This window comes from Phycodurus eques, chromosome 9 (genome assembly GCF_024500275.1).
Source record: "Phycodurus eques isolate BA_2022a chromosome 9, UOR_Pequ_1.1, whole genome shotgun sequence".
NCBI classification, from domain to species: domain Eukaryota; kingdom Metazoa; phylum Chordata; class Actinopteri; order Syngnathiformes; family Syngnathidae; genus Phycodurus; species Phycodurus eques.
The window spans coordinates 13038347-13063217 of record NC_084533.1 but is presented as its reverse complement, the minus strand read 5'-3'; the positions used below and the strand labels follow the sequence as shown (position 1 = coordinate 13063217).

General features: G+C 43.3%; 1 protein-coding gene across 2 annotated transcripts; it reads right to left on the bottom strand.

Moving 5' to 3' along the window:
- Nucleotides 1–1538: 1538 nt before the first annotated feature.
- Nucleotides 1539–15870, bottom strand: LOC133407647 (alpha-1B adrenergic receptor-like). 2 transcript variants are annotated; one of them, XM_061685742.1, is made up of 2 exons: nt 14821–15870; nt 1539–2357 (listed from the first exon to the last, which is right to left on the bottom strand). In XM_061685742.1, exons 1-2 carry the CDS (start codon nt 15728–15730, stop codon nt 1813–1815), a joined length of 1455 nt encoding a protein of 484 aa, XP_061541726.1. In that variant the 5' UTR covers nt 15731–15870; the 3' UTR covers nt 1539–1812. The 2 variants fall into 2 exon arrangements, with proteins under 2 accessions (XP_061541726.1, XP_061541727.1); XM_061685743.1 differs by lacking the exon at nt 1539–2357 and adding an exon at nt 9462–10239.
- Nucleotides 15871–24871: the final 9001 nt, after the last annotated feature.

Sequence of the window (24871 nt, the reverse complement as noted above, 5' to 3'; positions counted from 1 at the left end):
TCATAGACGAGCTAGCCAAGATAGCATAGATCAGTGAACCTTACTGTGGTTCCGTGGGATTCACAATTGTCTTTGCATATGCAAAGTTGTGATTACATTCAATTTAATAACAGAAGGAACAAAAAGCATAACGGGGACATTTGGGGAGATGACGGTACATTTGGGACACTTGTCAATGACTTGACGTCATCTTTAGTAGAGGTCGCTGTGAAATAACGTCAGTGAGAAAAGATCGTCTCTTTCCCCCCCAAACATTTCTACCTCCTCCCGCTTTGCTCCTCTGACAATCTCCTCTTCTCCTCAATGGGATGCGCAAGCATGGAAACAGAGGAGAGACGACCTAGGAAGTTGCAAATAGAGAAATAAGATGAGCCACATTGTTTTAGTGCGCGTTGCTAACTGTTAAGCTAGCCGTCGGCCAGTCACAAGCCACGTTCCATACATACGTTGTGCGATGCCTCAAGATGAGAATGGGCTCCCTGCTCAGCAGGTCATCTTGAAATGAATGAACGAAAGGTTTTGGTTCCGTGCCAACCCTTGGACAATTGCCGCCATGGGCTGCTAACCATGTCGGCCATATAAAAAAAACGCCATTGACTGTTCGGGAATTATCACGGTTATACTGTTCATAAAGTGAGTTCGTTACTGTATTGCTAGTTTGTTCACAGACGCTCCACATACTTATTATTATTTTTTAGGTTTCGTGTTCTATTATCTAATTTTGATGTTTCTGATTTGCAAGTGGAGGCATCATTTATGCACTTATTTTCATGTGTGTTTCTTGAGCGTAACTCGAGTCGCAGCCGAGGCAAGGTGAAGTGAAACGCCGTTGTAAACTTTGGCTTTAATACAGCTGACGTGGAAAAGGCTAGCGCTGCAGTCATTTGTGCCTTATGCCTGCAACAGCATTTTCAGTATCTTTTCCCCCCCTCCACAAAGATGCAACTTACACAACTTTAAAATGCTGTATGGAAGTCTTATTTTAGATAATGTTGGGCATGGGTGCTAACAGTTGACATTTATAGCGCCGTAGTGTGCCCACTCCTGATCTAGCATGTAATGCGCTAGTTCCATGGAAATTTGACCTATCAAGATGCTTTTATGTTCTAAAAATAGCTCACCAGTGATGGGACATTCTAATTTCCTAGGAATGTTGCAGAATTGGTCATTTAAAATGTAAGTATTTGTGAGATTTATACAAATCTAGTGTTGCCGATTGATCTTTATCGTTTTTACCTTGTTAAATCATTGTTGATAATTACTGTGTGAAACCAGTGTCTTTACATAGATTAATATAAATTATTTTCAGGAATAACATAATTAAAGGTATTTTGAGCAAATGTATTTCAGAATTGTGCATCAAACTGGTAGCCCTTTGCATTAATTGGTACCCAAGAAGTGACTCTCAGTTTCAAAAAGGTTGGTGACTCCCTTGTCTACAGTAGTAATAGTATCTTCTTTTGCAGGATTGTATCAAATTTCTAACATCAATTTTCCGAATGGTGATATTGGTACACAGTTGCACAAACCATGTTATATTTTAATTCCACAACATTACAATAACAAATCAAAAGACTGAAATGAATACAGTTTTCCACATTTTACATCAATCAGGTCACGTTCAGGCTTTACGATTCAGATAATTTAAAAATTTTCCCAAGCCTCCTATTTTGTCCATCTTCCTTAATTAATTGTGTCAATGCCCACACATAAAAACAAATCTCAGCAGCTAGATCCTGTCGTGTCGACCACAGAGAACCTTTTATGTTTCAGGGACGGAGAAGTCATAGTCATCACCTACAGTGGATGCAGTCACACATTGTAAAGTGGTTCTTTTCCAACCACTGCCTTGTCTTTTTCCTTCCCAAAGGGGAAAGAAAAAACTGCACCAGCAGTCAGCCCCGCTTCCCCTCCCTTAAAAGCTGTGATGACACAGCCCTGCTGGCAGTCTGTGTGGCTGCCAGGCAATATGTTGGGTGTGGAGGGAGTTGTTGACCAGGTGTGCAATGCCTCGCCCTCAGTGCACGGCGGTAGACCCTTGCCGAGGTAGCTAGGGCTCGGGCTGGCCGAGGACGGCGGCGTACGCTGACTGCCGTTCGAGCAACCGGGGGTGTGGTCATTGGAGCCTTTGCGGGAATGCCCAGAAGAGCTGAATGTGGAGGAACGGTAATTATATGAACTCCACCCGGGGCGTTTGCGCTGATGCCATTGGCACCGCAGGATGCGAATGAAGGCCAGTTTGAACTCGCGGTTGTAGCAAGGGTAGATGATGGGATTCAGGCAGCTGTTGAAGTAGCCCAACCAGAAGATCACCTTGAAGAGGAGATCAGGTGGGCGTAGATTCACATTGAAAGAGCCTGAGAAAAATCAAACAGAAGGCAAAACATGGCATTTAATATGGAAAACCACAAAAGGCACCGTATAACACTCACTATGGGAGTAGATCAGTGATTCCCAACCAGCGTGCGGTGGCACATTCGCACCGTGCCGTGAGAGATCATCAGGTGTGCCATGGAAAATTACACACTTTCACCTATTTGGTTCAAAACTCATTCACTACAATGTATGTATCTTTGTACATCTGTCTATGTGGGGGACAAAATGTGAGCGGCTGAGGATTGACTTGTTATTCCATTCCATATTGTTATTGTTATTCCACATGACTAACGTACATCTACTTTTTAAGACGCTTGTTTGGTTTGGTCAGGCATCTTCTCACCCGCTAGAATTCTGTTGAACAAGCTGGTCAAAAGATCCACAGCCACGTCTCCGAGATGCTTCCATACCTTCACAGGTATGTCATCAGGACCAACTGCCTTTCCATTTTTCATCCTCTTTAGTACCTTTCCAACTTCCCCCTGATTAATCATTGCTACTTCCTGGTCCACCACACTTGCCTCTTCTATTCTTCTTTCTCTCTCAGTTTACTCATTCATCAACTACTCAAAGTATTCTTTCCATCTATCCAGCACACTACTGGCACCAGTCAACACATTTCCATCTCTATCCTTAATCACCCTAACCTGCTGCACATCCTTCCCATCTCTATCCCACTGTCTGGCCAACCTGTCTAGATCATTTTCGCCTTCTTTAATGTCCAACCTGGCATACATGTCATCATATGCCTCTTGTTTAGCCTTTTCCACCTCTACTTTCGCCCTACCTCATACCTCCATGTGTTCCTTTCTCCTCTCCTCAGTCCTCTCAGTGTCCCACTTTTTTTTTTTTTTTTTTTTTTTTTTTAAGCTAATCTCTTTCCTTGTATGATTTACTTTACTTTGAAGTTCCACCACCAAGTCTCCTTCTTCATTTCCTACCAGAAGATACACCAAGTACTCTCCTGCCTGTCTCTCTGCTCACCTTGGCTGTGGTGGTCCAGTCTTCTGGAAGTTCCTCCCGTCCACCGAGAGCCTGTCTCACCACTTCCCGAAAAGCCGCACAGCGCTCGTCCTTTCTCAGCTTCCACCACATGGTTCTCTGCTCTGCCTTTGTCTTCTTAATCTTCCTCCCCACCACCAGTCATCCTATGCTGTCTAGCCACACTCTCCCCTACCACTACCTTACAGTCGGTAACCTCCTTCAGATTACATCGTCTGCACAAGATGTAATCCACCTGCGTGCTTCTACCTCTGCTCTTGTAGGTCATCCTATGTTCCTGTCTCTTCTGGAAGAAAGTGTTCACTACAGCCATTTCCATCATTTTTGCAAAGTCTACCACCATCTGTCCCTTGAGGTTCCTTACCTGAATGCTGAACTTGCATAAAATAGCTAGTATACCATAAGATAGGGCTAATGCTGCCATAGCCACTGCCAAAACAACAATAGAAACATCTGCAACTTACCATAAGGTGTTTTCTCAATTTAGAAGTGGGTTGAAATATCCAAGTTTGGGCAGTCACAATTTAAGAGCTGCATGACAATGATGCAGCACCTCCAAATCTGAGACCATGGTCCTCAGTTGGAAATGGGTGGTGTGCCCTCTCCAGGTCGGGGATGAGATCCTGCCCTAAGTGGAGGAGTTCAAATATATCGGGGTCTTGTTCACGAGTGAGGGAAGAATGGAACGGGAGATCGACAGGCGGCTCGGTGCAGTGTCTGCAGTGATGCAGAGTTTGTATCTGTCCGTTGTGGTATAGAAGGAGCTAAGCCGAAAGGCAAAGCTCTCAATTTACCGGTTGATCTGCGTTCCTACCCTCACCTATGGTCACGAGCTGTGGGTCGTGACTATTGGTTGGATACATGTGTAATGAGTTTTCTCCGCAAGGTTTCCGGGCTCTCCCTTAGAGATAGGGTGAGAAGCTCGGTCATCCGGGAGGGGCTCAGAGTAGAGCCGCTGCTCCTCCGCATTGAGAGGAGCCAGATGAGGTGGCTGGGGCATCTGATTCGTACCCCGGGGACGACCCAGACACGCTGGAGAGACTACGTCTCTCGGCTGGCCTGCGAACGCCTCGGGATCCCCCTGGAAGAGCTGGATGAAGTGGCTGGGGAGAGGGAAGTCTGAGCGTCCCCGCTAAAGCTACTGTGACCCGACCTCAGATAAGTGGAAGAAAATGGATGGATGGATGACAAAGCTGTTGTTTTTTTTGAGTCTGTAAAGTAAACACACTCGCGTGGCTTTTTTCCCCCCCTAAAACGAGTCATTTTGATTGGCTCGCAGAGGCTACGTGCGCGGTCATGTGACTGAATGCCTTGTGTCGTCTGATTGGTGAATTGGAGTCAAATTACATTAGTGATCATGTTGGATTGGGGCAACGGGCGTCCTGTGTGGAAGTCCAAGATGGAGTTTAAAAAGAGGAATCCACGTGCAAGAAGGGATACATCAAAGTAGCAAACGGCATGTCGAACACTATAATGGAGTAAAAGTATTGATCCTGCTTCACATAAATACTCCAGTAAAAGGTACGGTGCATTTAAAGTACTAAGACATGTACAGTTTATCGAAAATGTTACTTGAGTATATGTATGTAGCACGTTACTACCCACCTCTGCGTTTGGATTATTTTTGTTCAAATCTATTGTGCATTAAAGACAACTTTATTAAAAACTAAATATCACAAGTCTAAATATGGCTGGACTTGCAAGCAGTGTTCAATTTCAGGGACTGTATTCTTGGTAGACTGCATGTGACGGCCCATTACATTTTAATGATACGCCAAAGCTGTCCCCAATTTAACGTTCCTGACAAATTTGTAATGCTCTTACAACTCTTCGTTTGTTTTCATCTGCTGGCAATGTATTACTTAACGTATGTCACCTGACGCGGACATACTAACTCTTTGCATTGGTGTTTTATATTTAGGTCCCCATTGCATAAATTCTGTCTTGAGCAAATGGGGTCCATGACGAAGTAAAGAGCCTGGAGCTGAACATGCTCAAGACTGTAGAGATGATCGTGGACTTCAGGAGGCCTCCTTCGCCTTGTTTCAACCGTCGAGACCTTCAAGTTCCTGGGAATTACAGTCTCTCAGGACCAACATCAACTCCGTCCTCAAAAAGGCCCAGCAGAGGATGTACTTCCTGCAGCTTCTGAGGAAGCACGGTCTGCCACAGGAGCTGCTGAGGCAGTTCTACACAGCGGTCATCGAATCAGTCCTGTGTTCTTCCATCACAGTCTGGTTTGGTGCTGCTATAAAAAAGGACAAACTCCGACTGCAACGGACAATCAAAACTGCTGAAAGGATTGTCGGTACCCCGCTACCCACTCTTGAGGTTGCATATCTGTTGTTGACCAATACTGGCCACTCATGCCAGAGTAGCATCTGCTCCATTTGCACACTGATTGAGGCGTATCTGCAACATTTGCACAATCAACATTGTCCCAGATTATCGCACTACTCACTTGAAGTCTCGGCGCCCTTTGCACAATGGTCGTTGCACCGGACTATTGTAATATTAGTCTTTCAAACTGCTCTAAGTGCTAGAGGACTCTGCATCATTTTGCACAATTGTCCAAAAAAAAATGTACCAGATAACTAGCAATTGACTGTCTGTTGTCGTACTAGAGCGGCTCCAACTACCGGAGACAAATTCCTTGTGTGTTTTTGGGACATTCTTGGCAAATAAAGGTGATTCTGATTCTGAAGATAATGTAACCTTTTTGTAGCCAGCAGATGGCAGCATCGGCACAAAGTTCAGAACTGTCCAGGGCTCAACACACTGTAGTGCAGTCATTCTCAACCACAATGTGCTGTGAGAGATCATTAGATTTGTTCCGGAATGTTTTTTTTACAATTTCACTCTCAATTTCTGTCTGGAAATGATTATTTGTTTACCACAAATACATCTGTATACATATATTGGGACCAATACCGTATGGTGAAATGAAGGACAACTAAATGCTCTTCCACTAAATAGCACATTTAACATGTGCATCAGCTGTTGCCATTCAGACAACCGAATTCAGTAGAGTGATCCTCTGCATATTTGCGGTTGGGCATTCACAAATTGACTTTTTAACCTATCCTCTGTTATTTGCTGGAAAAACTCACGTACAGTATTTGCTATTTTGTGCTCCATCTGGTGGCATCTTGGTGCCAAGGAACCAATTTCAATTCGGGTGAGGAGCAGCATTTTAACCAAAGTAGTCCTTGGCCAACTGTAAAGGCAAAGTAGAAACTAGGCAATTACTCACATATTTTCGTCATTCACGGCCCCTAACCCCACTGTAACAATATATGTACTTTTTGTGACATTTTTGTTTGATGATGTGCCGTGAGATTTTTGTAATATACGCGTTTGGGAAGCACTGCCGCAGTGGTCGAGACAATCAACTCTGCAGTGGTACAGTATGTGCATTTTCACCCAACCACTGCATGTCATATCTTGAGGACCTTCTGTTTTGTAGGGAGCCAGAATAATGGACATTACGTTTTAGCGTTGAAAATAAAATTTGGCATTGTAGAAAAACATGTACTTACACCAAAACAAGTGTTGGTAATGCCAAACTGTACTCTTCCAAATTCTCTCTCCAACGACAAAACGTAATGCAGTGTCTTCTGACTTCATAGTACTGTACAATTAAATGATTTAAATTAGTTGGAGAAAATGCAGACCTCTGCCAAAGTGTGTGGTAGATTTGCTAAGTAGTGAATGAAAATGTCTGGCTGTGGCCCAACATGTAATGGGTTCTTTAATTGAAGCAGCTCCAGACTTTAGAAAACAGCTGTCTGGGTAATTCTGTTCAGTTTTGCTGTGAAATGGAAGTAAACAGTAGAGGAGTTAGTAATGGTAGTATTAATCCAAACGTATCGCTCACACCGAGTATTCAAGTCAAAGTAAATGGGACCTGTCCTTTGTCCCTGCGGCACAATACACATTTTTTAAAGTAACAACTGATCAAGTTCGGTGTAAACATTTTACACTAATGTTATTGCATATACTGAACGTTTTAACCGATTCAAACTGGACATAAAAGGAGCGTCTTGGTCAGGATTAGTGCCCTATTGTGTTTGTCAACTTCTTCCATCTAACACAATCCCTTCTATGGCACTGTTTGCTATCTGATTTGGTCAGATTGTGATTTTTATTCATTTTTCCCATAGGCAATAATGGAAAAATACTTATTTTCCTGTCTCCCTCATAAAACCTTTATTAACTATAAAGACAAGGTTCCAAGTTACATACAAATTGTCATTCTTAATGCCTATACAAGTGTAGAAATAGGTTTACACTGTTATTAGTAAACATAAAAACCATGAGACGCCTAGGACCCTATTTTCATGAACGTCGAACATCCGGCGGGGCGGGCAGCGCAACTGTGCACCAGGGGCGGATTAGACTGGTCATTTGGTAGCCCAATGCAGCCCGGCAGATCTGAGAGTGGCTGGGTTTCGCCACTGTGGGTATTTTTACAGGCGACTCCACCAATCAAAGCGGCTCCTGTCATTCTCTTTAAATGTGGCGCAAGGACAGTCTCGACAGAGCGCTCTCTGTGCGGAAGAGGACGATGCGTAATCGCAGCGATGTGTACGTGAGTGGACCATTGTCACTGCTCTTGGCTGGTGTGGCAACATACAATGTCAGCGGCTACCCTTATTTTATACAAAATGTGCTGGCAATAATCTCAGTATCTGTGTACCTGTGCCCCATTTAAAATCACCCAAATCCCATTAGACCAGCAGTCTACCTTTCTCCAGTATTTACCCTCGGTCTGAGGAGGCGTAAGTTTAGACTGACTTCCTGCCACCGAATTGTCACTTTTCAAGAAGACAGTCCATTTTTTAAAATATATTTTTAGAGGAAAACAATGCATATTATTCTTCTGAATAAACGGTGTAATATGACAACAAGTTGTATTTTTGAAATTCACTTGTTAGAATATGACTTTACTCCCTGTTAAACCTTGACTTTATTATCATATTATGGATTTATCTTGGAAACTACACCTTTATTCTTGTAATATTACGACTTTTAACCCAACAAAATAGGTCTTAGTTGTAAAGATTTAAACTTTATTCTCATAACATTACACTTTTTTTTCTCTTCAAAGTATGACTTTTCCATCCTAACATTATGACTTTTTTACCCCAAATATAGACAACATTCTAGTTCTGGCATTTAGGGGTACACATGGGAATTATGTTTAACAGGTGTTCAGATTGTGAGGTGGTCCTTATGCGGTGGTCCAAGGAAGAAATTCATCCCTGTAATTCCTTCCCATAACATTTGAGAACCCCTTACCCAAGTGCAAGCATTGTCTATTTTCTGGGGCTTGCAATGACATGGCGTTAACCACCATTGCAATCCTTAATAGCAATGGATTATTATTATTTTCTCCATATTCACACCTTGCGGTTTCTGAGGTAAGATTCCTTTCTATTCACCGTTGTTTTCTTAAGTATGGTGGACTGGTTGAACCATCATGACTTTGTAGAAGGGGTCTCTACAGTCTCCTACAGAGTCTAATTTACGGAAATGTTATTATAACTGGTGTTGCCCCTTTGGCTAAAAAGGTAAACAGTACATACCGTAAGTGCAATCTCATTAAAATACAGTTTTAAAGAATTCAAGTTGTGAATTTATGATAATAAAGTGAGAATTGTGCGAGAATAAAGCTATATTTTAGAAGAAATAAGTTGTAATCTTACAAATCGTAATTTTATAATTTTCTTCTAAAATAAATACCTTTTCATTCTCATATAACAATTTTTCTCTTTGTTGCGGTTCCTTTTCAGAAGACTACTTCTTTGTGACACACAGAAATATTTGTGTAAACATAAGCAATGGCAATTATACGGTGCACTTTACTCTTTCCTCATTTTGTTTTGTAACAGATACCCGTATATAACAAAATTGATTAAATACATAAAAAATTTTCCCTCAACATTCTACACACCCATAGTAAACAATAAGAAATGTAAAACAATAAAGCATCCAGCGGTCAAATAAAAAAATGTGAAAAATGTAAAGGTGGATGAAAACTTTTAATAGGCACTGTACATACAGTACAACTGCATACTGAGAACTAAGCAGCCAGGTTTCATAACTATGCCCTAATTACAAATAATCAACCTTAATCTAAAAGGACAGAAATATTTTTGTCTTCCAGACTGCTCTCTGTGAAACCACAACATGATGACATTTTGGGAAAATTGGATTTAACATCCCTGCAACCTGTTCTATCAACCGTGCAGCCCTATGAGCCGTGGCCAATTTTAATTTATTAGACTTTTTAATACACTTGTTGAGTTCCCACCGCCTATAAAACATTGTTCTATTACCCTTGGAGCACACAAATTTCAGAATAGAGAGATAAAAAGCACGCAAATAACATTTATTCTTATTTCTTCTTCTACGCGTTCGCACTGACACAATTGATTCACATGTTCAACTGTTAGTTTCTCTCTTGTTTCTCTCACATTCAGAGGCGCACTGCTTGCACCGCTAAATCCTTTCACAGGACATTAGTGCCTGTTTGGGGTGTTAGAGTTGCGGGGATGGTGTCTGTGAAGTAACATGTATTCCCCTGAGTACTAATGATTCCTCTTCTGCTAATGACAACTACAATGTAGAGTTCATTGGAAGTAAATATAGACATCTGTCACGATATGATTTTAACTGGAGCCAGAAGCTGAGAGGTTTGTGGTGAAAGGTTTATTGAAGAGGCTATGGAGATGGATCCTTGAGGCGTACTGGCGGGTTGTCGAGACAGGGAACGTGCGGCAGGCGGTGGGGTGAGGAGGTGGATGGTTTGGCCGCGTGCTGGAAGAGGTCAACACGGCGGGGAACACGGAAGAAGCACTGAGGACAAGGAAAAACACGGAGGTCAGAAGGATCGCGAGGACTGGCGTAGCTTACGTGTTGGTTAGACAGCCGATGTACCATAGGAGAACATTAATACTCTGGCGAGAGTTTCTGGGATCTGGCAGCCTTTTATACAGGTGATGATAAAGGCTGATTGATGACAGGTGCGCGGCCGAGGTGGTGCTGATTACTGGGAAGAGAGAGAGGGAGGGAGAGAGAGAGGGCGAGAGGGGCGCAAAGCGCCACCCAAGCTCCAATGAAAGAACTGCGGGGCACAGCTCATGACAGTACCCCCCTCGCAACGAACGCCTCCCGGCGTCCTTCCCAGTTTACCCGGGTGAGCCGCGTAAAAGTCCGGAAGGAGTCGTCAAGGTTCAGCTTCCAGGAGCGTTCCTTCAGACCGTAACCCTCCCAGTCTACCAGAAACTGGTAACCCCTCCCCTTGGGCCTCACTTCGAGGAAGCGCGAAACCGTGCAGGCCAGATGGTTGTCGATAACTCGGGGGGGCGGAGCGGGTACGGCCGGAGGGCTAAGAGCGCTGGTGGAGACAGGCTTGAGTAATGACACATGGAACGTTGGATGAATTTTCAGAGATTGCGGAAGTTTCAGATGAACAGATGTGGGATTGATGATTTTCGTGATCGGGAATGGACCAATAAAGCGCGGAGTGAGTTTGCGGGATTCCGTCTGGAGTGGGAGGTCGCTCAATCCATGGGAGGAATGAGCTCCAGGAAGTGGGGTTGCGTGCGGCAACGCAGCGAAGGGCCGATTCCAGGGACTGATTTGCCCGCTCCGTCTGGCCGTTGGTCTGTGGATGGTATCCCGAAGAGAAGCTGGCTGCTGCGGGGCACAGACGGACCAAGCGTGGATGAGCTCCCGGGTGTTCTTTGACTAGGCTGGGCCACCAGAAGTGTTACTGGATGAAATGGATGACAGGTGAGCTTGGAGTTGTGGGCCCACTGAAGGACGTCAGAGCGTGCGGAATCGGGTACGAACAGTCGGTTCGGAGGTCCGGTCTTGGGATCCGGGTGAGTGTTTTGAGCCTCTTTAACCACCTGTTCGATTTTCCAAGTGGCTGCTACAACGAAGCACGAGGAAGGGAGGATGGGTTTTGGTTCTGCAGGGATGGAGGGGGGTTTGCTGTTGCGGGATCCAGGACAGAAGGAGAGGCTGAAATTAAATTGGCTCAAGAAGAGGGCCCAGCGAGCTTGTTGTGGGTTAAGGCGTTTGGCGGAACGGAGGTATACAAGGTTCTTATGATCAGTCCAGATGATAAATGATAAATCAGTCCCCTCCAGCCAGTGCCTTCACTCTTCCAATGCCCAGATGATGGCCAGCAGCTCTCGGTTGCCAATGTTGTAGTTCCGTTCAGCAGGGGATAGACGATGGGAAAAGAAAGCTCATGGATGAAGTTTTTGGGAAGAGCGGCCCCGCTGCGAGAGAACGGCCTCTGCCCCAGTGTCCGAGGCGTCAACCTCCACTACAAACTGGAGGGAGGGGTCGGGGTGTCGTAGGATGGGAGCACTGGTGAAAAGGGTCTTAAGTTGGTCTAAGGCTTGGGATGCTGCAGGGGTCCACTGAAACGGAGAGCTGGTGGAGGTAAGCCTCGTGGGAGGAATAGCGACTACTGTCGTTGCGGATGAAGCGGCGGTAGAAGTTGACCAATCCAAGGAAACCTAGTTGTTTGCGGTTGGTGGGAGTGGGCCAGTTAACGACTGCTTGAATCTTGGCAGGGTCTGGTTGCAATTGTCCTTTGGCAATGATATAACCTAGGAAGTGTACGGAGGAGAGGTGGAATTCACATTTTTCTGGTTTGACATACAGCCTGTTCTACAGAAGGCGCTGGAGGACTTGGCGGACATGACGGCGGTGTTCTTCGGGGGAGCGGGAGAGAATGAGGATGCCCTCCAAGTCAACAAAAACAAACCGGTACAACATATCGTGGAGGACGTCATTGATAAATGTTTGGTAGACAGCGGAGGCAATATAAGTACACAGGCACCAGAAGTTGGTCAACTCCATGCGACAGAGATGTATGTTTTTGCTCAGTGATTCACGGGAAAGCAAACTCTTCAAGCATTTTATCCAGTAAATGTCTGACTGTAAAGAGCTTTTTACTCACTATTTTTAAACAAAGTTCAATTACAGACACGTGCCCTGCATCCTCACACTGACTTTTGCATACCATGAGCAACAGGGATTCGCAGCAGGGAAAAGAGAGGAAAACGCGATACATTTCTGTGTAAATCATATCCATCAGGACAACATCGGAGTGAATTGCAAAAAGACTTTGTACAGCCTTAGTTTCTTCGTTAAAAGAGGTCACAATGTCAAGTCGCTTGATGTCTTGTCACGTTGAATCAGTATGCGCCACCAGAGACGGTGCTGAGAAATGCCCTCAGATGTTTTTTTGGCAGTTGGTTGGTTGGTCAGTGTTGTATAAACAGCCTCCTCTTGTCTCCTGACTTCGCGCTCTGTGAACCGTCTTTCATCTTTAAATCACAACTCGAATATTTGTTTCGTGCGTTTAGCGTCTGAGAATGCATGAAGGCTAAGTCATGCCCGCTGTGGGAAACTGTTTATTGAACATGCAGAGGCTACACTGTCCTTAAATGACCACACAGAATTAGATATGCAATATACAGTACTTACGTTTTCACCACCCTAACACAGTGCTACAATTGGTCAATGAGCTGATCTTATATACTGTAATCTTGAATACGTCATTTTTAGAATGCTTGTTATTCAGATTTATTTTTGAGTGTGCACAAATTTGATTTACAATTAATTCAGATACATCATTTTCTGATGTACTCAGCGGCTCGGAGAACGCTGTAGTTGTAACGCTCATGAGACTTAGGAAAACTGTGACGAAGTGTCGAACTCCCGCAAACAATGATGCTAAATGGAAAGGAATATAGTTGTAACCCGACCCCGTTCTCAGATGACGTCTCCAGTGACGTATGTCTTCCTTTCCGGTTCAGGGAGCGTCTTGCGAGGCCGTGAATTATTTGACGTTTATATCTCCAGACCCGTATTAATTGGCTTGTTATTTTGATGTTCAAACTTGGTTACTCTCTGCTGTAACGCGGTTCCTATGTGACAAGTGTACTGTATCACCCAATCCCTTATTTCCTTGTTTTGCGACTTCATGACATGATAGCTTAGCAATTAGCATCATGCTTTTTCATCTTTTCCTACCCACTCCTCACCCTCTTGTGTGTGATAATGCAAACGATACGAAGAAGCATGCTAAGAAGTTTAGCTTATTCGCTACCATGGATACGATGAATTAGTGACTTGCAATGCGTTGGCCGCGGATGCAAAGAGAACATTTGGCTCCACGGCTTGGAAACCCAGTCGGGTTGCGTAATAAAATTGTCATGGTCTGTGTTTTGGTTTGGATTGTGTTTGGTGTTGTTTCATGTTTTCCTGTACGTCACGTCTTGTGTGCTTAGTTAGTTATTGTCGCCACCTGTTCTCTGTAGTCTTGTCTCACGTATGTTTCCTGTTCCCATCTTGTAGTGGTGCGTTATTAGTGCCTCCATTGTCTCTTTGTGACTTTTTATTTGTGGACCTTTGTTAACTCAGCGTTACCTCCTTGATCCGTGTTTGCCTTTTTTTGGAAATATTTTTTTGGGGTGATATTCCTGCACTACTGCCTTGCCTCCCTGCTTTTCTGCATTTGGGTCCCCCTCTTCCTTGCCTAAAACGCCTTCAAAAACCCAAAACCCTGACAAAAATAGTGTAGCCCATGCAGCTTTTCCCCCTCTCTCTATTTGTCAGACTTTTTTTTCTCTCTCAATATCCGGAACAATCGGTGTTACGGCCATAACGAGTCAGCGTTCAGTGATTTCCGTAACAAAATACTGATGTTCCATGTAACATTTGACAAATCTTAAACTCACACGCAGTAAAACACCACACACATTAAAAACTCACACCCACAAACCTCTGCACTCACCCAAAAACTTCTCACACACACACATAAAAAAGAGAGCTCTCTTATTTGCCAAAAACCCTCTTCCTAAACCACCGGTGTCAAACTCAAGGCCCTGGGGCCAGATCTGGCCCGCCACTTCATTTTATGTGGCCCGCGAAAGCAAATCATGTGTGTCAACTTCCATGATTCTTGCTAAAATCTGTTCCAAATGTATGTATAATATTCATATGTAATAAATAGTAATGAACTATTGTAAGCATGTTTGGCCTCCGGCCCCCTTTCACAGTTACTTGAACAATAGTGGAACAAAGCATTATCCTTGACTTCTGATTTCAAAAGTAGTTATCCATCAATTGGTTGTCTATGTGTAATAATATGATGAGGCGATTAAACATTGATATGGTTTTACAATCATAATGGTCAAAAATGAGTTTGACAGCCCTGTCCTAAACCGTCAACCTAAAACATAGTCTCCACACTCACATGCACATAAATGAAACGTGCTGCAAAACAAGGAAATGCCATGTTTGTGTTTCTCTTGAATACGCCAGTTGTTCACCAGTCTTGGCAGTATAAAACCACAACGTGTAAATACAGTACGAGAGAAGAAAGATAGTTGGTGGACGGGAACTTACCAATGGGCAGGGCGAGGAAGAAGGGCAGCCAACAAAGTGTAAACATTCCCACCACAACTCCCAAAGTCTTCGCCGCCTTCTTCTCCCGGGAGAACTTGAGCAGTTTGACCGCGAGGGAGCTTCTGGCCTGGTGCCCGCGGCCCTTGCCCGCGCCACCCCCGCAACCGTCGTGCGCCTGAGCCTGAGCGCCCTTGTGGACCCTCAGGGTCAGCTCGCCGGAGTTCATCCTCTCGCGCATGACGCCGGCCTCCAGGTTCTTGGTGGTGCGTTTGGCCACGATATACACGCGGCAGTACATGGCCAGGATGACGGCCAGAGGAATGTAGAAGGAGCCGAGCGAGGAGAAGAGCGCGTAAAAGGGCTCCTCGGTGATGGCGCACACGGCGTCGTCCGGCGACGGCGGCTGCTTCCAGCCGAGCAGGGGTCCGATGGAGATGACCACGGACAGCAGCCACACCCCGAGCATGGCCAGCAGAGCCCGCCTCTCCGTCACGATGCCGGGGTACCGGAGCGGGTGACTCACGCCGATGTAGCGGTCGATGGAGATGACGCACAGGCTCATGATGGACGCGGTGCAACACAGCACGTCCACCGCCGCCCAGATGTCGCAACAGATCCTGCCGAACACCCAGCGGTCGAGGATCTCCTGGGTGGCCGACACCGGCAGCACCGTGGTGCCCAGCAGCAGGTCGGCGATGGCCAAGTTGATGATGAAGTAGTTGGTGGGGGTGCGCAGGTGCCTGTTGCACACCACCGAGAGGATGACGAGGATGTTGCCCGCGATGGCGAACGTGATGAAAGCCCCCAGCGCCATTCCGAGCGGGATGGCCCGCCTGAGGTCCACTTCGCGGTTCCCCTCGGAGGTCCCATTTTCCCACAAGTTGCTGACATTTTCAGTGCTCGCGCTCATTTTGACCCAACAGCTCCTCCATAGCAGGCTTCACATGTCCGGCGTGGCTCGCTCCCACTCACACGGTGGACAAGTGAGCGGCCGTGGGGAGGGGGACGCCAGCATGTCACCCACTCAGCCCAACACATCACCACAGCAAGATGCCGAGCGCAATGCACTCGACGAGACTGTGAAGCCCCCACAACATGCCTCTCGAGTTGTGCGTCCCCGCTGTGGGAGGGGGCTGCATCCAAATAAGAGCAAAGGAAGCTAATTTGTGTCCTAACTGTATTTGCCTGTTTGAGGTCCTTGCATTAACACCATACAGATGAAAGTAAACAATTAGAAGATTGTCCCCCGTACAGCAGCGTTTCCTAATCTTTATGGAGCCAAGGCACCTTTTTCACAAAATCTCACTGCACACCACCAATTCCAAAAAAAAAGTCACATTCACAGTTTAATTGCCAACTTAGAGCATTTAATTGTTCTGAGCCGTCACTATGCTTCACTGGCATAGATGCTGTAGATGAAAGACACAAAGATACATTATTCGTAATGTTGGGACCACTTCAGCAAAACTGGATAATAATCTGGCAGCACACCTGATGATCTCGCAATTCACACTTGGGGTTGAACGACGATGAACGAAAATGATTTTTTTGCAATCAATGCTACTGCAGGGCTCCCCTAAGTTATTGGTTGCAATTTGCCCCGAAAATCCCAGGCCTCAAGCAACGAGGGGCACCTGGGCATTTGTAAAGTTCAGAAATATTTTTCTTTTATTTAAATATGTCAGTAATAAAAAGTGATGTCATGAAATATATTCTGTGGTGAAAGTTCAAGGTGCTTTAATTGAAGTCTGAGGACTACCGACACCCACCTTGCAAAAAAATGCAAAATGGTTTATTCCACCCAACTCATTTGTTGCAATGTACACAGTGCTTCTCTGGGTACACACAGTACACACAAACAAGAAGAGAAAGGAGAGACAGAAGTAAAGAAAACTAAAAGTAGGCAGCCAAATGCTTACCAAGTTTTTTGTTTTCCAAAGAAAGGTCATATTAGACCAAATGCTAAATCACATTATGACTGATGAAACCTATTCATTTTAAAGCATGCTTATTAGTTGCAGTGTTATTGATGATATTGCTGTTGATAAAAATTACAAAATGGCGTTATATGTATCTATATGTAAGCCGTAAATACAAAACACACAACGCACAGTGAGTTTAGCGGAACTGTAACTGAGCGTGTCTTCTTATGAAAGGTCGTCAGGGACTGAAATTTTACTACGTCCCTGATGGCCACGTATTCTTATACCACGAGAAAAAGAGTTCATTGTGTTCTTTAGTGGACTACGGCACCTTGGTTGGGGATCACTGCTTTAGCTTATGCCACATGTAACCATGATCCTTTTAGAATGATGCTAAATATTTCCTCAAAGTTGTCAGGGATATGAAAAACTCATATGCTTCCTACTTTCACACATTAATATTATTATTATTATTTTACCCATGCAGCATTAATCAATTTAATCAAGGAACATGCTATTTTCTCAGCATATTTTGTCTTCGAATCTGAGATCTATTTTTTGAAACACTCATATTAAAGGACTGTCTCGCAAACGTAAGGAAGATAAGTTTTATTTTTCGCTTTAAGTGGCTCCTCATAATATAAAGCAAACATTTGTTGGAGCCCTTTCTAGATCCTCTTTATTGACCTTTTTTGCCTTCATCCTGCATGGATACATGCCTTTCTTGCTGTGGAAGGTTAAAGGTGACAGGTTAGGCCTTTAACCTTTCAACCACTTTCAACACAACACAACTGGTTTAGTGAGGTTATGCATTTGTACTATACATAGCCACTGAGGGCGGCACAGTGGACGACTGGTTAGAGCGTCTGCCTCACAGTTCCGAGGTCCGGGGTTCAATCCCCGGACCCGCCTGTGTGAAGTTTGCATGTTCTCCCCGTGCCTGCGTGGGTTTTCTCCGGGAACTCCGGTTTCCTCCCACATCCCAAAAACATGCATGGTAGGTTAATTGACAACTCTAAATTGCCCATAGCTGTGAATGTGAGTGCGAATGGTTGTTTGTTTGTATGTGCCCTGCGATTGGCTGGCAACCAGTTCAGGGTATACCCCGCCTCCTGCCCGATGATAGCTGGGATAGGCTCCAGCACGCCCGCGACCCTAGTGAGGAGAAGCGGCTCAGAAAATGGATTGATAGCCACTGAGTGGGCTGCACGGTGGACGACTGATTAGTACATCTGCCTCACAGTTTTGAGGACCTGGGTTCAAATCCCGGCCCCGCCTGTGTGGAGTATGCATGTTCTCCTCGTGCCTGCGTGGGTTTTCTCCGGGGACTCCGGTTTCCTCCCACATCCCAAAAAACCTGCGTGGTAGGATGTTTGAAGACTCTAAATTGCCCGTAGGTGTGAATGTGAGTGCGAATGGTTGTTTGTTTCTATGTGCCCTGCGATTGGCTGGCGACCAGTTCAGGGCTCTCGCCCGAAGATAGCTGGGATAGGCTCCAGCACGCCTGCGACCCTAGTGAAGATAAGCGGTACAGAAAATGGATGAATGGATAGCCTCTTACTTATTTACTTACATTTGCTGTGGTTAACCCTTAAAGGACAACGTGATCACATCACTGTCATTTATATATAGTTTAATGTCTTTCTCTCCCTAGATCGAAGCCAGCCAAATAGCATGCATATGCACAGATCAATAGCACCTCACCTGAATGAGTGGGCTTGTGGTGTAGTCTTTGACACACCATACATGGTGGATGTTGTGTGATATTCTCAGATCCACAAAACACTTTTGGTTGTATAGTGCATTTTAACCGCAGAAATGTTTTTATGGACAACCATTATCATCATATCAATTACTAATCTATCTGTACAATTTTAGTCAAACTGTGTAGAGCAATCACAAAAAAACCCCAAACAAAAATAAAAAAACAACCTACCAAACAACCAAAGAAACAACTACAGCCAAAACACATTATTGTTCTTTGGGCTTCATTGGTTTTGTTTTCTACTATCTCACCTAAAGAGGATACAGATCCGCTTCTCCTCACTAGGATCGCCTGGAGAACATGCAAACTCCACACAGGCGAGGCTGGGATTTGAATGTCAGTCCTCAGAAATGTGAGGCAGATGTGCTAACCAGTCAGCCCACCGTGCCGCTTCGTCATGTAGTAATGGCAATAATTATAGTTGAACCACTATGGCAAAATAAGCTTTCGATAACTTTTCGTGTCCCAGGTCTTATGATAGTACTCACCAAGTTTGAAGTCAACGGGATGAAACCTGTCGGACAAGTTCGCAAAAGACTGACCCCTGTAAATGTGGGAAAATGGTCCAAAACTGAAAAGAAAAAAAAAAAAAAAGGTCACAGGTAAACATTTCCTGTTGGTATTAGAATATTGGTTCTATCATCATAACTGGTTATTCAGTTAAGGATGTAGCTTTTAGTGTCTGAAAACGTATGACTTGCGTCATTATGATGTTGATTGTTGCTGTTTTGGCATCACAAATCACCTTTCTGGCTGTTGTCCTGCATTTCAGTTATCTGTCTTCTCTGATGCTTTCGTGACAGAGTCTCACGGCTTCAACTTTGTATTTCTACTTACTTAGAGAAATGGGAAGTACAGTGGAAGAACTGAAGTCATACCATTTGTAAAACATGTCTCTAAAGTAGCACAAAACGTGCTTTTGCTTTGGCTTTCTAATGGCTCTTTTTAGCAGCAAAATATTAAGAAAAAAGAGCAACCTCAGAAAAACAAAAATTGGATAAGACGAATGTGAGCAGCAGCTGCAGCAGCAGAGTAAACGGCGCCATTTTGCAAGAAGCGAGCAGACGGTTTTTTCAAAGCAGTAAGACTCCTGTGGTGTCCCAATACTTCTTTTTGTGCTACATGGCCGTGAGCGTCGACCCTTGTTCACAAAGGCGGATTGTATGTATTTATTGATTAAAAAAAAAAAAAAAAAACGTTTTTACAACAGTTAACTTCTTTTCACACTTATGTGACAATTAAGCAGCTAACTAACAACTAAGCACAAAGTAATACCAGAAGACTCCCTTTGTTTCCTTGATTTGAAATATACAGACCCATATATGGGTTGATCACATGACCCGAGTTTTTAAACAAATGAAGTTTGACCTGCTCACACAGTGTTGAAATCGACCTGATCCAATGACGTGTGGAAACCCGTCCTCCTTTATATTCAAGTGTTCAAGTGCACGGAGATAATTCAATTCTCATTCTTATTTAATCTTTTTCACCTTGAGCTGCCAAAACACATCAAAGCTGTGCTTGCATATTTAAAGAGATGAGTTTTCCGTGAATATCATTTTAATGATTCCAGTCAGCTCTCTGATAACAACATTCCAGTCGTTGCATCCAAACTGTTGGATAACCACATTGGGGACAATGAAGCTCTCAGTGGGGACCAAGCGTTCAATATAAACTGTATGCTTCATTTTTTGGTCATTTAAAAATGTCAGTTACTTTCACCAAATTAAAAAAAAACAAAAAAACAGCTGCAGTTTAGTGGGTATTTGTTCAAGTGGGAGGTCATTGCCCCTGCAGCAGTTTTCCATCAAATCCCAAGAAGCTGGAACATCCTGTGTCATTTGACTGAACTCAGTCAAAAGATCATGAAGTTGACAACTGTCTTGGTCAACCTTTAAAAACACTGGTGATTATTTTATTGAAATGTAAATGGGATTAACCCAAGGCACGTACAGTATATTGGGAACATTGTCCATACTGAACCTTATTTTTCGTTTCTTTGAAAAGGTAGAATTTATACAGTTCTTACACTGGCTCTCATTACATTTGATACTGTACATGTGCACCTAATATTAGCAACCTTTGCAGTTAGGAGTAAAATCCTCCAATAATTCACTCTAACTGATGCCCTGTCCATTTGAAACAAACGAGGGCCTCAAATGACATTGAAGAGTTTACTGCTGAGAACCACTTGAACTTTGTTGCGAACCAAAATGGCCTCCAATGGCTCCAATGGCCTCTGGTTGCACCACAGTATTGTTTTTCTCGATATTTATTTTGTCCAACTTTTTAATTATGATGTTTTAATTGTCATGATCTATTTGTGGATTTTTTTTGGGGGGGGGGGGGGGGGGGGGATATTACTATGAAAATGGACAGCACGTGGACTAGTGATTAGCATGTCTGCATGTCTGGGTTTTCTCCGGGTGCTCTGACGTCCTCCCACGTTCCAAAACCATGCATGATGCAGTAGGTTCATTGAAGACTCCAAATTGTCCTTAGGTGGGAGTCTGAGTGTTATCTATATGAGCCCTGTGATTGGCTGGCGACCAGTTCAGAGTGTATCTCTGCCTCTCACCCAAAGTCAGCTGGGATAGGCTCCAGCTCACTTGCCACCTTAATGAGAACAAGCATTAGAGAAAATGAATGGACGGGTGGATGAAAATGCAGGAAAATAAAAGCCTATCCCAATAAAAACTTTACCCCCAATAGTGGCGGTACTGAAATGCTGGTACATCTGATACCAGGTCTTTATGTTCTAAAATTCATCCATCCATTTTATTTTTACCTCTTATCTTCACAAGGGTCGCAGGCGTGCTGGAGCCTATCCCAGCTATCTTCGGGCGGGAGGCGGGTACTCCCTGAACCGGTTGCCAGCCAATCGCAGGGCACATAGAAACAAAGAACCATTCGCACTCACATTCACACCTACGGGCAATTTAGAGTCGTCAATCAATGTTCTAAAATGTATTCTCAAATTAAATTAGCAATACTTTAGATACTTAAATCATTCAAGCGGGAATGTACAGTACGTTATCAACAGAAAAACAGTGAAAAGTAACTAAATTAGTAAGATCTTCTCTCAAGAAAATGCAGTTGGTGGGAACTACTTTTTGTTCCGCTTGGGTAAGTACCGTATGTAATGCACGACGCCACATTGCGCAGTCAGTCAGTCTCAGTCTAACTCTATACGATGGCAATATTGCAAAGCATAAGTAGGAGTAACATATAGAGCAATTTTAGCTCCAAACAGCCAAGATGTTTGATGATTGTGATGTTTATGGAAAAACGGTAAAGGTTGTGGCAACATGACAAACCTTGTGAAACACCTCAGGTTAAACCACAACACAGAATAGGAGACATTTATAATGTGGCAGTCGCGGGCAGAAGAGGAAAGCACAGTGTTGCTCTTTTGCTGCTGCAGGCGAGCACAACCCAGCTTACCAGGTGCTTTTGGAGTTGTAATGAAATAAATACATTCTTCAACAAATAGCTGCATGAGTTCAGCTTGGGGTAACGACACTCTACTGTATACTTATCACCAGTGCTAGGGAGTAACTAATTCCATGTAATGAATTACAAAATGGATGTAATTGTAATCCATTATATTACTGGGAGAAGATGTGTAATTACATAACAGTTGCTTTTGGAAATATCCGTGATTACAATTTAAATTTGTCATGAAGTCAATATGGGTATGGTATGGTAGTTTTCCACATGCTGTACACATACTGTACAAGGCGACAAACAAATTTTTCGTTCTGTACTGTATTTACATTTCATCCGTTTTTGTTTTATCAGTTTATTATTTGTGTGATGACCAAATATGTTGTTCATTCCAAAGTAATGATCTATGCTTTTAATACACAGTTTTAGAGGGACCCTCCGATGCATTCATTCAAAATTAAGAAATGTAATCAAAGCATGCAACCAAGTGTGATTAGTTATTTTACTTGACAAAGTAATAGAAATAGTTACACAAATTATACAGAGCAATTGTGATGAAACGGCCATGGCAAACATAGAAAAATACATCAAAATAATTTTTTTATCCGTAAAAGATATAAATTATTATTTACAGTCAATCAGAAAAGGAATGGTGGTAAAAACATAACTAACCCCTAACGGACTCTTTACTTAAAAACTTACTTTTGTACATACATGCAGTTGTAGGCTGATTAGAAATCCCTAAAGTGATTTTTTGTTTTTGTTTTTTCATAACAATGTTTAGATATTACAAATATGTTTCCTGAAAGCCACCATTTGGTAGATATTTTGGGCTGGAAAAGTAGACTGCTGTGTTTGGGACAACTCAGAGCTGAAAGGTCCTCATCATATGACCTGGCAAAATCCATGCTTTGCTTGCTGGACAGAGATACCTTCCCAAAGATAGCAGTTTCATTTATAGGCTCTTATGTTTCTGCTCCCGTGATAAATCTAATCTTTTGGGCCTTCAGCGAGCGTGGACATGGAGTGGGTTCTCAGTGGGAGTTCGATAACTGGCAAGAGAACATGCAGATTCTACAACTGTGCGTGGAGGGATCAGATGCAATTGATTTGTAGCTGAACTTAAGGTGGAGGAGCTTTCTAGTTTGAAGCCTATGTGGGTATGAAAAGCACAAAATAATCATCTCGGAATCTTTTTGGAGGACATTCCAAATGGGAGAAACTACATGAGTCAAAATTAACTTTGTGTGGAAGTTTGTAAATAAGTCCCAAATAAGGCCAAACAGATCTTTCTCTTGCCAAGCCTCTGAGATATTTTTGTGGACCATGAGATAGTCCAGCAAGGAAGATCGAGGACTTGGATTATTTTTGTAGAGGTTCACACAGTAGGTCAAAGCCACTAAGAGCTTTATAAAAAGTCTAAGATGAGTATTCTGTGAGATGGGACGACCGTTCTCATTTGATCAGTTACATTTCTGAGTCTAATGATCACCTTTGCCAGTGTTCAAAAAGACGTACACTGTATGGCTAAAGACCCTTTAGTTCCTCCTGAATTGTAATACTTCATTTTAGCCGCCTTGGCCTCTGAAGTGATACACCAATGAGATACACACTCGCTATAACAAAGAAAGTAGAAGTCATGATAGAATATTGTTATTATAACTCAATTTTCACAGAGTTTGAAGAACATATGCCCGAGTGTGTTGTTATATTGCCTGTTTGTATGTGGTTATACAGTGTTTGTGTGCCAATATTCATTACTTTGAGAGGTAGAAGTGCCGCGAGTTCAATGCTAATTTTCGTTTCCTCGTCAATGGTGTTTTTATATTCATTGTGTGTTAGCTTTGAGCTAGCGGTTTTTGTGAACAGAAATGAGGAAAGAAACAAAGGCTGTGATGTATTTGAACATTCAATAGGTGTAATTCTTTTGTTATGAGAGTTTAGTTTTACAATCAACTTCAACTGGAGTTTCAAGCAACCAAATTCACTCTTACTCCTTGATATTATGCTGGCACCTTTTCTAGCTGTTGTGGGCTCCGCATGCCATCCGGGCGCTACTGGATAGAAATGCTGGAGCAGAGCATAGCATGGACAGCTTGTTTATGAGTGGTAAAAGCTGAGATTTTAGATCTAGTTCGATCTGATACTCGTTATTTTTATTTTGTATTTTTTTTGCTGACATCGGAAACAGTGAAAAGTGATTTCCGATCTCAAAGATCAGATCGGGACATCTTATATTGTTGAAATAAATATGTAACGTACTGTGTATGTTTGTGTGTGTGTGCTTTTTGTGCTCCGCACCAGGACAGTCCTCAAATGGGGAAAAGACGTTAACGTCCGTAAAGTCACAAATATTGGCGTGAGCGCTCTGATATTTTCAGAGGTTGGAGTGGCCATAAGTTGAAATGTCCACATAAATGTTTGGTTACGATTGATTGTAGTTTTATGACATTAAGCCCTGTGAAGGTTTTTCTCAAAAGTGAGGAGTCGCCAAAAGGTCTCCAACGAAATCGAACGTGTTCGATTTCACTGCGACTCCCTGGCGACACGGCCAGTCACGAAAACCATCTGAGACTCGAGTCCCCATCAGGTTGCCAACTACTCTCCAGGCCAGTAAGATAGGGATCTTAAAGAAAACGGTCCACCCATGTTGTCGTTCTTGCCATGCACATTTCAGCAACATTTTAATTAACAACCAAAGTGTAAGAGTTGCTAAATAAAGATTTACTGTGATTGATTACACACTTGATGTGTGGCCAGGCGCTCCAGATACAAAACTATTTGTACAGTATATGAGCAATATAAAGTCAATTTTCCATAAGACTCTATGTCCCCTTTAACTAATTAGTAATCAATTCCTAAATCCTTCATAGTATCCTTACTGCAAAATCGGTCTGAAAAATCATGTTTGAAAGTT